This window comes from Polypterus senegalus, chromosome 8 (assembly GCF_016835505.1).
Source record: "Polypterus senegalus isolate Bchr_013 chromosome 8, ASM1683550v1, whole genome shotgun sequence".
Taxonomy (NCBI): domain Eukaryota; kingdom Metazoa; phylum Chordata; class Cladistia; order Polypteriformes; family Polypteridae; genus Polypterus; species Polypterus senegalus.
This window is the reverse complement of record NC_053161.1, coordinates 152,745,643-152,759,760: the sequence shown is the minus strand read 5'-3', so window position 1 is coordinate 152,759,760 and position 14,118 is coordinate 152,745,643. Positions and strand designations below refer to the sequence as shown.

At 38.9% G+C, this 14,118-nt stretch overlaps 1 protein-coding gene across 1 annotated transcript in view; it reads left to right on the top strand.

Moving 5' to 3' along the window:
- The window catches only part of LOC120534622 (zinc finger protein 729-like), a 109,077-nt gene that overhangs the window by 40,832 nt on the left and 54,127 nt on the right, over positions 1 to 14,118 (top strand). The window contains exons 5-7 of the mRNA XM_039762211.1: positions 2,179 to 2,192; positions 2,889 to 3,307; positions 8,538 to 9,669. Of these exons, the coding sequence (XP_039618145.1) occupies positions 2,179 to 2,192; positions 2,889 to 3,307; positions 8,538 to 9,669 (1,565 nt within the window). The remainder of the gene's footprint in view (positions 1 to 2,178; positions 2,193 to 2,888; positions 3,308 to 8,537; positions 9,670 to 14,118) is intronic.

The following is a 14,118-nucleotide window of genomic DNA, read 5'->3' as shown; positions in this document are numbered from 1 at the left end:
ATATTGACTCCAATGCGTTTTATTCCGAGAGGAACCGTAGCCTATCCCGACCCATCCTTCATGCCATTTAGTCGCACATTCGATTGTTAGGAGATAGTTTGCATTCGGGCGAGGTTAAAAGCGCATATGAAAATATCTGAGGAGCATAGATGGGCAAAAAATACGAATTCAGAACAAAATCCCTTAACTCGGGCGGTACGGTGGCGCAATGGGTAGCGCTGCTGCCTCACAGTTTGGAGACCCGGGTTCGCTTTCCGGGTCCTCCCTGCGTGGAGTTTGCATGTTCTCCCCGTGTCTGGGTGGGTTTCTTCCCACAGTCCAAAGACATGCAGGTTAGGTGCATTGTCCCTAGTGTGTGTGCGCCCTGCGGTGGGCTGGGATTGGCTCCAGCAGACCCGTGTGACCCTGTAGTTAGGCTATAACGGGTTGGATAATTGGATGGATGGATCCCTTAACTCTATTAGATTGCAGTACCTTATATGTGTGAACATATTGCAAAATAGCAAAGTATTCGTTATTGACACGTTTTATATCATCACATAGAAAGAGTTTATTATTGAATTTATTCACAGGCGTTGAGGTTTTCAGATATTTATAATTTGTGTCCATGGGACATGGCTCAGGTGAACATCAATTCAGAAACAATCCTGCCGTCCACACCACCTTTAAAAATTCCTTTAAATCTGTTTGTGATTACCCTGATTTGTAGACAGTGTCAACTGGATGATAACATGCAAACAAGACCGCAAGGTCACCCCACCCTCCCAGAAGGGAGCGGGTTACAGCTGATTTCACCTATGGTATTTTTAGTCGACCAATGAGGAACAAGGGTACCAAGTTTCATAAAAATCGCTCCAGCCTTTCGGACGTGATGCTGGAACATATATATATATATATATATATATATATATATATATATATATATATATATATATATATATTATTTATATATAATATATATATATTATATATATATAATATATATATATATATATATATTATTTATATATATATATATATATATATATATATATATATATATATATATATATTATTTATATATAAGATATATATATATATATATATATATATATATATATATATATATATATATATGTTCCAGCATCACGTCCGAAAGGCTGGAGCGATTTTTATGAAACTTGGTACCCTTGTTCCTCATTGGTCGACTAAAAATACCATAGGGTGAAATCAGCCGTAACCCGCTCCCTTCTGGGTAGGGTGGGGGTGACCTTGCGGTCTTGTTTGCATGTTATCATCCAGTTGACACTCGGAACGACCACCAGAGGGCGAACTGGAGGGACTGCCAGCATTCTTCATGTTTAAGCAGCACTGCACTACAACAAGCCCATGTTCAGTTATTTCTAATTGTACCATCATGAACTTTAACATTTAACACGCTAACTGAGGCCTATAGACTGTGAGATGGAGCTCTTGGGTTTCTTGCAGTTTCTCTGAGCATTGCATGTTCTGACCTTGGGTTGAATTTGCTGGGATGTCCACTCCTGAGAAGACTGGTCACTGTCTCGAGTGTTATTCCACTTGTGAATAATCTTTCTCACTGTAGAATGATGGACTTTAAGTTGTTTGGAAATGGCCTTATAGCCCTTCTCAGATTGATGGGCAGCAACAGTTGCTTCTCTGAGATCCTTGCTGATGTCTTTGCTCCTTGGCTTTGTGTTACACACACAGCTGAATGCTCCAGAGCAGCAAATTGCCAAAACCTCTGCTTTATCGAGGTGGTCACACTTGCTGATGATCAGTTAATCAGGGGGGCATTTGATTAGCAGCACCAGTCTGCTACTTACCATGAAGCACTAAGGATGGACTTTTCACACACTGCTTCTGCATTTTTTTTTATTTTTTATTAATCAACGACACGGTGTAATATGTCATGTGGTGTTCATCTGAGGTTGTATTTACCTCATTTTAAGACCTGCTAAGAACCCAATGATTTTTTGTTATGTCCTGATATGTACAACCTTAGAACTGAAGGGGGTCTACTTTTTTTCATGTGACTGTAGCATATGCATGCTTAAAAAGAAGAATATCCAAATAATAAAAAAGACTTTAAGACCAACACCCTATGAATTCCCCCTCACTAATCCACCCCTCTTGCATCCACCTGTAAGATATGAGACTCATTTTCTCCCTTTGTAGATTTCTAGCTATAAGTATGCAAACCGTATCACAGACCTTCACACTTAAATATATACAAACACTATATTATACTGGCCATCGCTCTCAGCTTCACCTGCATATTAGTGAAACAGGACAGTGAAGTTGGCCCTGCCTGGCTCCCCACTCCTGATGTCACACATTACCCTCCCCTCGGCCTGTGGACTCTATCTGGGATTAGCGTGAATATATCATTTCTGCAAGCAAACTATGATACTTAGCGTGATGAGAGAAGTCGTAAAATCAACCGGAATGTTCAAGCAAATTCCAGAAAAAAAACCTGATCTAAATCTGTTAAGCAGTTCTCTCGTGAAAAGCAGACAGACAGACATTAGATTGTATGTGTATGTGTGTGTGTATATATATATATATAGAGAGAGAGAGAGAGAGAGATGTACACAACACTCACATACACCGTATATCACTCTGAAACAACACGCAAACAATTTGTAGCTATGTATAATTCTGTTCTCATCCCAAATTTTTCAAAATAATTTTTCATGCCATTTCTTGAAGTTTTGTTTATCACTAGACACAGAGAAACCTATCTTAACTTGACTTCTTCCTTAAAGGAGGCAGTAAAAGATACAATTTGCTGCATTTAATGCTCTTCTGAATGTATTCTAACCTGCGTTCTCAACAGAGGGAAAAGTGGAAGACACCATTTCTATTCATGCATGGATGAAATGAAGAATGGCGGAGATGCATCATGAGCCAATGGAGAAGCAGTGTAAATATGAACGTGCAATCTCAACAGACAATATTAAAAATGAGGAGGAAGAGAAATCCGCACTGCAAAGGAACCTCCTTATCATGGATATAATGAAGACAAATATTGTGAGTATTAAAGAGGAGGACTGTGAAGAGGAAAGTGTCATTTTTATTGAAGACCCTGAGCAGATATCTAACTGCATTGATGCACAAAAAAATAAGACTGTAAACTGTGTCAAGGAAGAAGACCTTAAATCAGAGCCAGTCTTTCCATATGAAGAGGTAGCAGAGGTCAACATAAGCTCACTTCAGGACCATTTTGTCCATGTAAAGTTGGAATCACTCGCGTCTGATATGAGGAGATCTGAAAAAGCATCATTTTCAAGTCACTTTAGAGAAGGTAGGTTGCTAAAGAAAACTAAGATAAAGTGCCAGTGTACGGGGTAAACCTAAAAGGTTAATGCAATTTGGATTCTATTTAGTTCAGTTTATTCTTATTTAGGCACACTTTATACTTAAAAGCCCATCACACTATACAGTAACAATACAGTATGGCTACAGTTGTGCTTGAAAGTTTGTGAACCCTTTACAATTTTCTATATTTCTGCATTAATAAGACCTAAAATAACATCAGATTTTCGCACAAGTCCTAAAAGTAGATAAAGAGAAACCAGTTAAACAAATGAGACAAAAATATTATACTTGGTCATTTATTTATTGAGGAAAATGATCACGGAAAATGAAAGGGTTCACAAACTTTCAAGCACAACTGTATAAGGCATGTAACAATCAGAATAATAAGCTGAAAAACACCACTCAGTATATACAAAGAAATGTACATATACTTGTAAAAGATGAAGCAATAGACAACATAAAGGTTTGGGGTTTTCCGGCCCCCGTATATTGCAGACAATCCACAATATTTCAAAAATAAAACCGGTCAAAATATAAACAAAACAGTTCATATGTGCGACGCCCTTCAGAGGCGTCGGAGGCCATTTTATAGAGGAGCCGGAAGTGGAGGAATGCTGGGAAGGAACCGTGAGGGAGGATAGAACTGCTGATGTCAGGAAAGATGGCGGAGGAAGGGCGGAAGTGGACGTACTACGGGCATGCTATGATGGCGGAGCGTCTCTTTTTCAAAGGAGAAAGGTTAATACCCCGCCACTCCCTGCCGGCGAACATCTTTCGAAGCGGTTTAAGATCCGTCCGTGGCATCCTACTCGCGCATGCGTGACATACTGTATATACATACTGTAGGGGGTGCTGGTGAGCTGTCTCTCAAATCAAAGTAATGAAACAATAGAAATGAACAGTAAGAAGGGAAGACATGTCTATAAATGGGAGGAAGATTCCATAGAATGAGCCTCCTCACTACCCATGGGGCGGGCGGCTGATTCACTTACTACCCCGTACTCTGGTCACCTTACCGTTTACTCTCATCAAGGTCTACACCTCTGGCCTACCTTCCTTCCACCAGCCAACTGAATTTGCATCTGCTGTGTTCTACAGTACATTGTACAGCTTAGCCTCTGCATGTTTGTGCACCAGTGGAAGCAGCAACAAATGCTTGTAATTGCACTGTGAAGATGAATAATTCACTTCATGGAATTCAGTGAGCTCTAAAAATGAACAGAGTATGACGTTTTGGAAAGTGTTTTCCAAATGCATAGCTGTGGAAAAAGATTTCACAGGTGACAATAGTCTCTAGTGCACAGATAAGCATACACGTTGTCTACAAAGTCAGTCTGTGAGTTCAATTGTCATACTGTGTATATTTATACAAATAAATATATATATATATATATATATATATATATATATTTAGTGTGATGTTTTTTGATTGTTAAATGTCTTTTAGCCATACTGTATTAGTTGTTACTGTACAGCATGGTGGCCCCTTAAGTGCACTTAATAATAATAAACTGAATTGAATTAAATCCAAACTAAATAACCCTTTTAGGTTTGCCTCAAAACACTGATGCTGTCTCTGTACATTAAGATGCATATAAATAAGCTGAATTTGGAAATACCACCCTGAAATCGTTTGTAAATGCTCACAGTTGTCACGATTCTAGGTTATTAAAATTTCTCCTGAGTATGATAAATTTCTATTAGCACGCTTTCATTTTTGAGAACATGTGGGTTAAACTATTTTCTGGATGAAACATCATTATTAAAGATGTTTTTGTAGAGGGTATTTTATTTTGTACTGCAATGCCATTTTGTGATTTTTTTGAGTACTCAGTACTCTAGCGGTTAGATAAAAACTTTCTTTGTAAGATTATGAGTTTTGTTTGGTTTCTGAATGTAATCTTGTTTTCTGATTATCAGTGCTGGGAGACATTATCAGGGCCGGATTAAGACGAAATTGGGCCTGATGCTGCAGTGCGAAAAACGCCAATATTTTCTCAGCATTAGTGCATGCGCATTCAACACTTACCGTACATGCGCACTCAGACTGACCAAGGAGCCTTAATTGCTTGTGACGCAACCAGTCAGCCTTTATTGAACACTAGACATTAAGCCCGTTACAATAACGGGCGCTAGAACAGTAGTGCATAAACATTTGTATGAACAGTCTATATTAAATGGCAAGGGACCTTGTATGTGGCTGTAATATGCGTCACTGTATTGTGTGCCTTTAATTTTCTCTGTCAGTAATACTGGTTTGTATTTCCGTAAAATGCCTGTAATTTTATCGGACAGTAATATAGTGGAACCTCGGTGGAACCGAAGTAATTTCCCCCATAGGATTGTATGTAAATACAATTAATCCATTCCATACCGTATGAACTGTATGTGAATATGTATTTTTTAAGATTTTAAGCACAAATATAGTTATTTATACCATTGAATGCACAGCGTATATTAAAGTAAATGTAAAAACATTGAATAACAGAGAAACCTAACACTGCAAGAGTTCACGCTATAGCCTTACGACCCGCTCGCTAAAAACACCTTTTTTAATGAGTTTTAAGCACAGGGAAAAAAATGAACATTTGAAAAATCCGTAATTTAATAAACAACCAAGAAAAGTAACATTGCAACAATGCACGTGCGCACCTGTGTGTATGTGTCTGTCTGTCTCTGTGGCGGGCCTGCGCGCGTGTGTGTCTGTCTCTGTGGCGGGCCTGCGTGCGTGCGTGTGTGTGCGTGCGTGTGTGTCTGTCCCCCATGCAGGCCTGTGTGTGTGTGTGTGGGGTTTTGGGTGGGTGGGTGCATGCGTGCGTGTCTGTCTCTCGGGCGGGCCTGTGTGTCTGTCTGTCTCTTGCGCGCACGCACCTGTGTGTGTCTCCCTCTCTCTCTCTCTCTGCACACACAGGGAATGCACAGGTAGAGACTGAACACGTGCCGTGTGGCCCCGCGCATGCGCACTTCACCAGAAGACACACACACACGGACTCCTGGACGCACACAGGGGTTTTATTAAAGAGGATGATGAATAATAATAACGACGTAGTATCATAACAGCTCAAAATAAACATCAAAGTATGTAACATCAACATTCAATAGCAATTGTCTGAAAAGTGCACTTAATGCAGAAAACCTAACAATGAAATGCACACAATTTTGCAATTCTCCTACGAAACAGAGTAAGAAAAAATGAATTTGCAGAGACATTGGGTCAAAGTGACTCAGTTCAGGCTGTTGAGGGTAAAAATTTGTCCACGATTTAAATTTCATAGTAGACCACAATCCTGTCGAGGATTTTAAAAATTCTAAACATCCATCCAGGGCCCGCAGGCCGGCTTTTAGTTTTACCTTTTCAGATAACCATTTAAATAGCCATCGATTTTTACTATACAACTAACTTTCAAGGTGAAAAATTTACTACGTGGCACTTACCGAACAATAAGAAAGTGGCAAGAATCCCCAAGATATTGCAAAAAATGCAGCTATTACTAAGTAAACTGTTTAACATAAAATTGATAGCATTAACTTGAAATCTTCGGTTAACAATAAACACGTTATAGTTACGTCATAGCACAAAGAACAATGCTAACTGTATAATAAATAGCGCTGTGTTTAGGCGTCTGAAAATCGGACTCCAAATTTCATTCTAAGAATTATTTTGAGGTTAACATAGTAAAGGAAAACTGTTCTAAGGGCCTAATGCTGCATCAATAGCACCCACCTTAATCTGGTCCTGGATATTACTTTTAAAAGTAGTTTGCTACATTATAATTACTTACAAAAAAAAGTACAATGTTATATGGTTACATATTATATAACATAATACATTACAAACAATGTTTTTACTTTATCTTTTTTTTAATAAATGTATATTTTACTGGCCAGCATTTATTATTAAATCCTAAGTGTGTGTGTATATGTGTGTGTGTGTGTATATATATATATATATATATATATATATATATATATATATATATATATATATATATATATATATATATATATGAACCTTCATGAAGTTCAATAGAAGCACAGCCAAAGTCGGTCATTTCCTTGTGTTTTATAAATATGTTTAGGCTTTCATGTGCTGTGAAATAAATAACATCCATCCAAAAATCCACAGTAATGAGTACTCTTTCAGTTGTTATTTAAATCATTTAGACTCCCATGTATCTCTTGTTTTCTAATTATATTTTTGTACAATTTTATATAAGCAAATAATACAATTTAGTTTTTGTTTAAAATGATTTTCTTTATTTCATTTGGGGAAAAAATGTAATTGTAAGAAGATCTTACTGGACTGTTTCTCTCAGATTTGTTAGTTTTAAACTGGGGACAGAAGAAGAAGCCTATTTGACTTTCAGTAAAGACAAAAAGCTGACCACAAGGGCAATGATGGTGTTGGAAAACTTCATAAACAGCAATAGACTAAGTAGCAATTTGAAATGGAGCTATAGGTTTACTGATTCCCTTTTACTAATTTTATATTTTTGAAGATCTGAAGCCATTCATTGAGACAGATATACAAAAATAGAGGGCATCAGGAAGCGAGCAAGTATTTTTTTTCACAGCACAGTTTATTAAATAAATTAAAAAAAAAAAACATTTTAGGATTTCTGATTTGCTTGCTAGACAAACAGGAAGTTTAGGATATGAATATAATATTGTGCTTTATTGATTTGTAACATATACAGAGTAATACAATCTAGAACTCAGTAAGTAACATCAAGAAAACATTAGAAAGAAAGCACAGTGACAAAATGGGATAGTTCCTAACTAGTTTTTGCCCTGTTTGAAGTCTTCTTCACTATTACATTACATTAAATTTACTTATTTGGCTGCCGCCTTCATCCAAGGTTGACTTACAACATTTATGACACAATTGGTTCCATTCCTTTTGTTTTTCCACTTGGAGCAGAGGCAAGTGAAGTGACTTGCTCAGGGTCACACACTGTCAGTAGCGGGATTTGAACCCACAACCTCAGGGTTTGAAGTCTACAGCCTTAACCACTACAACGCACTGCCTGTGATATAAGCAAAAAAATCTAAATGGGAGGAAACTGTAAGACTGTTACAGGCAAGTCAAGGTCTAATATCTGGGTTAAATAACTTATTCCTCCTCCTAAAAAGAAAAAACAAGTTTCTACTAAATGATTACCCCTTGTCAGATTTCCTTCTAAACTCTGTCTTGTTGTATTTGTGTTTTTTGGCAGATTTGCAAAAGAACAGAAGCTTTGTGCCCTCTTCATTTGCTCATGCCTCTTTTCATTACATACCACAACAGAAGCACCATGTTGAAAACATAAAGAAAATGCCATCTGCATCAGATAGTTTGATTCTGTCTTCACTGCAGAGTAGCTCTCTGGCTGTTTTGAAATCAACAGTAATAGAAGCCAATAATGCACAACGAGCACAAGATATGAATCCAATGTCTTTTGGCAATAAACATGGAGAAAGTTTTAAAAGCAAATCCAAACCTAACAATAACCACAGGAGGAAGAAGCCACACTCCTGTTCTGAATGTGGCAAATGGTTCACATTTAAAAGCCATCTTAAAGTGCACACAGGATTTCACACTGGAGAAAAGCCATATTGCTGTTCTGAATGTGAAAAAACATTCTCTACCAAAAGCAGTCTTCAAAAACACACAAGAATTCACACTGGAGAGAAGCCTCACTGCTGTTCTGAATGTGGCAAACGATTTTCACTTAAACGGCATCTTCAGAGACATGTAAGAATTCACACTGGGGAGAAACCCTATTCTTGCTCTGAATGTGGGAAACGATTCTCACGCAGTAGCAATCTTCAGAACCATACAAGGATTCACACGGGAGAGAAACCATATTGCTGTTCTGACTGTGGCAAACAATTTTCTTTTAGGAGCAGTTTCCAAAAACATGCTAGTATTCACACTGGTGAGAAGCCGTATTGTTGTTCTGAATGTGGAAAACAATTCTCCCGTAATGGCAATCTTCAGACACACTTAAGACTTCATACTGGAGAGAAACCATACTCCTGTTCTGACTGTGGCAAACAATTCTCCTTCAGGAGCAGTTTTCAGAAACACACAAGTATTCACATTGGAGAAAAACCACACTGTTGTTCTGAATGTGAAAAACGATTCACAGACAGAAGCAGTCTTCAGACCCACAGAAGGATCCACACTGGAGAGAAACCATACTCTTGTTCTGAATGTGACAAGCAATTTTCTGACAGTAGCCATCTTCAAACTCACATACGAATTCACACTGGAGAGAAACCGTATTTCTGCTCTGAATGTGGAAAAACTTTCTCACGCAGTAACAGTCTTCAGGAACACAAAAAAATTCACACTGGTGAAAAACAGCACTAGCAGTGCAAAAATCACTCCACAAAAACAAGCTCACTTCAAGACTCGAGAGTGAGGTATACTCCTGTCCTGAAAGTAAGCAAACTAAACCATTGGTGAGAAATTTCAGAGAATAGTAATACAACAACAGGTCACAACCAATGAGGGAGGTTCACTCAACCATCTTGATTGTAAGCAAAACTAAACCTTACAGATGAATCAGCCCCTGAGAGAAAACACTTAGAAAAAGTCTGGCTAACTGAAGTACAAGTCCAAGAGTCTATTCAGTCCTAAGAATAATGGAAATTACCAGGAAATTTTATCAGGGACCTGGCAGATGTGAAACAAAACCACCTAAAGATACATCAAAAAGAATGTCTACAAAGAGTTAGCTAGAAATATTAAGAGTGAGAACAACAAGGTAAAGACCACAGGACAGAGAGTGAATAAAACATCTGAAGTAAGAAATTAGGAACGTAAATAAGAGTGATTAGACATTTTTACGCAATTCTTTTGTTAGGTTATGCAATTGAAGATTCTTAAATGCTTTGCTGCTACTAACCAGGTTTAACAGATCAAGTTAATTTGTTTACTTCATCCTATACCCTTTATAATAAGAAGTAATGTCAGAAAAGTGGTTAATGCCATGGTCTCTTGGTTCCAGTTTTTTCCTCCATTTTCAAGCAGGCGCAAACTATGTTAATCAACTACTCAAACCTGGCCTGGCATGCACAAGCTTGGGTGATGGTATTGGAGTGTCCTGTGATGAAATGTGATCTGTACAGTATTCACTCTTCAGCTGTGGGGTAGATTATGGACTCCTACCATGATGAACTAGTTTAAGTGAGTGGACATTATAATGATTCTTATTGTAACTGCTGAGTGCTGGAATAAATAAGATAATTTTTTTTTTTTTAATTATTATGGCATCAAAGTTACTTTTTTGGTCCACCTGGGCAAGTAATAGTCTAAGGGTTTATGTGAAGAAAATCATGGTTTACAGATACAGCTAGTAAGAGAGAAGCTTCAGACTACTTTGGGTAATCATACCCAGGAGGCCAAGTAAGCACTATGGCCAAGTACTAGAAAGTATACACTGACAACGCAAGTGACTGAAGACACATTCGTCATGCATTCTCAAGACCTATAAAAACCCCTGTGCTAAAGTATATATGGTGGGAAAAAAAGGTTCTCCAGCAAGGATTCACTCTGGGGAACGGCAAACACCACAAAGCTGAGAGACGGCTGACCATAAAACAGGAGGCCCCTTCATAGATGGCTGTCTGATCGGCCACTGACTGACAGAGTGGAGTGGAGTGGACATTCGGCTCAGCTGTCTGAGCTGGGCTACTTATAAACCTGAAGTTCAGAGGTTGCTTCCCATCTCTGCAATCTCTGGGAGGATAGCAGCTGAGAGAGGAGTAATAATGTCCATGTCAAGTTATGTATATAGCACATTTAAAACAACATAGGAATGCTGTGGCCAAAGTGCTTATAATAAACTGAGCAAAGACCCGTGGAGAGCTGTGTGGGGGTTAAAATAAATAAATTGTGTGTCTCAAGGCAATTGCACCAAATGTGGGTATTGTACATTTACAATATATTAACTTTATATAATACTGGCATTATGAAAATTTATTGTTATACAATATGTGGTAAATGTGGTGAGAAGTCAAGCAAAATGACCCCCTTTTATTGGCTAACTAAAAAGATTACAATATGCAAGCTTTTGAGGCAACTCAGGCCCCTTCTTCAGGCAAGATGTAATCAATTACACATTACATGATGTAATCAATTACAATTACAAACTGCATGAAGAAGGGGCCTGCGTTGCCTCGAAATCTTGAATATTGTAATCTTTTTTGGTAGCAAGTAAAAGGGATCATTTGGCTTGACTTCCATAAACATTCATAATGGCTAATATGTTACAACAACCTAGTACTACAGTAATAAATGGAAAGGAAAGGCTTCAGTATCAAACATTTAAAGGCAGGCAGACATAGTGGAGAAGGCTTTGGACAAACTCTGTGTGACCCTAAGTATCTGCCTGGGCTCCAATTGAAAACTTAATCAATTGTATCATAAATGTTGTAAGTCGCCTTCGATAAAAGTGTAAACCAAATAAGTAAATGTAAAGGCTGAACTCTCCTGCAGTATTTTTTTTTTTTTTTTTTACAATATCCACAGGATAGATTAGCAGTCATGTAATAAAGAAAAGTTTAGAAATTGAAATTCTGAAATGTTGTCAGTGAAATTTTCATAGGCTGTGCAGAAATGAAACGTAGACACTGTAGTTCAGCCAAAGGATGTAATAAATCCTGAAGTCAGCATTCATTACGTTCTGCTGATATTAGTTTTCTTGGCCATCTTTGTTTCCATAATCTCTGACCAGATCAATCGCTCCACCATCAACCTGATAACCTTTTAAAACACAAGTACTCATAAATAACCATTCAGCAAAACCATCCCACAGTTTGTCTTTTAAAGTGCTCATTGGGTTTAATTTGTTTATCATCTGCACCGACTGTTACAAATCTTCCTTCCGCATCTGTCAAATTTGCAACATTACCACAAATGTGAACTCTGTTTGTTTTTTGACTCTATCAGCCATGTCAGACTTGTAAGTCATTGTACTGGTTTTCTTCAACAATAGTATATCTCTATTTTGAGCACAGAAGTCAGCTGTAGGACTGAAGTCACATTTAGCTATTGCTGTACAGTCAAATGCACGCTGTTATGAGGAAAATGGCTGGCCAGTTATAGTCTAGTCTTTGAAGGATTATTTTTATTGTAGAGTTCAAGGATAGAAAAGAATTTACTTTTTGAACCCATAAAATGAATTATCCAAGGTGCTGTCCTTTATTATTGTTATTATTATTTTTATTTGCCCTTGAGCTAAAAGCAAGAGTGTCATTTTGGGTGGAAAATGGGGTGACTGTCATAGGCCCCGTGCCTAAGGGGGCCCCGCTTTTGAGGTCTGTGTGTCCCGTTCGAGAGGATTTGTCAAGTTATATTCTCCATTTATATTTTGATAAAGTCTGTGTGTTATCTTTCAAAAATGTAGCTGAATACTGTAATGAGAAAATCTGGTGTATGTTTATACAGCCCACACATACCGGTAAAATCATTTGATGTAACCGGCCTGTGGTGTTATGGGTCCACAGCTCGTTGAGCAAAGGCCATTCATTTTAAATAAATCACCGCACCCGAGGCGGCTTCGTGAGGGGGGCGTTGTTGTAGCGAGCCGCGGGGCAGTCGGCGATGTGGGCGTTTCTCACGTAGTGCACAGGTGAGGAACAGCCCACATTCGTGATTGCTCCCGTGGCTAATGCTACAGCTGTGATGGCCCCTCGTCATTTGAAAAGATGCGCGAGTCGGTTTTGAGGTGGAAAAATGGAAAGATGAGAAAAGAGAGAGAGGAAAAGAGGACGGAGGTTACAGGGAGCGAAGAAGCAGGCGGTGCGTGCGTGCGTGCGAGCGAGTGGAGAGCACGCGATTCCGCGATCGAGGGCAGCTGTGAGGAAGCTGGGTGTAAGGCCGTCACCCGGGTGTTTGAGTGGATGTTGCTCCTGCTGAGCGACCATGTAGTGGGAGTGACCTGGTGAAAGCGATGAGCCGCAGAAGGCCGTGGAAAGGCAGCGGAAGTCGGAAGTCGGGAGACTTGGTGGTTGGAGTCCACAATGTGTGTGGCCTGGCCATTGGGGGTAATCAAGTCTCGGGGACTGGGATTAGTGCCATACCGGAGCCAGGGATCGGGAGGTCTCCAGTCTCGAGTATGTAGAGGAGGGCAGCTGCAGAGAGCGTCTTGCCTGCTGCTAAGCCCAAACGGGATAAGCAGGTGAGACGCTAACAGAAACGCTAACTGAGACGCTAACAGAAAAGAAGCACCGAGCTTGTTTGTTGTTTTTAAGACTGCTTCCTAAAGAAGATTGTAACCTCTGGTTTTTAAAGGTTGTGTTTTTCTATTGGTTTTTACCTCCACGTTTTATTTTAATGGATTATTTATTTAAAGAACTTTTGAACTGCACTTTATGGAACATTGCTTTGTTTTGTTGGATTTTAAATAAAAACACTATTCACTTTTTGCACCACCCCTTGCTCAATTGTTTATTTGCCTCCATTGACTAGCTCACTCGGTTTCATTATCGACGGTGTTGGGTTCAAGTGCTTCCAAACAGCAATGGGAGCGTGGAGCCAGAACCCACATCGTCACACGGCCCCATGTCGGTTAGCCCTAGGCCCCGAACACCCCTAAGGCTGCCTCTGTCTATAAGAAACACTTAGTTAGGCTTGGTATCTGAAAAAATCTGGATAATTACACCATCGGCGATAATGCATTGTGCAAAATGCATTGCTGGATATTCTGGGCTTTCAAGTTGTTCTTGATTGTATTTAGAAAATGCCTCATTATATTTTATTAATCTTTAATGTGACTGCAGATGCTTTGGATACCATCAGCTTTCTAA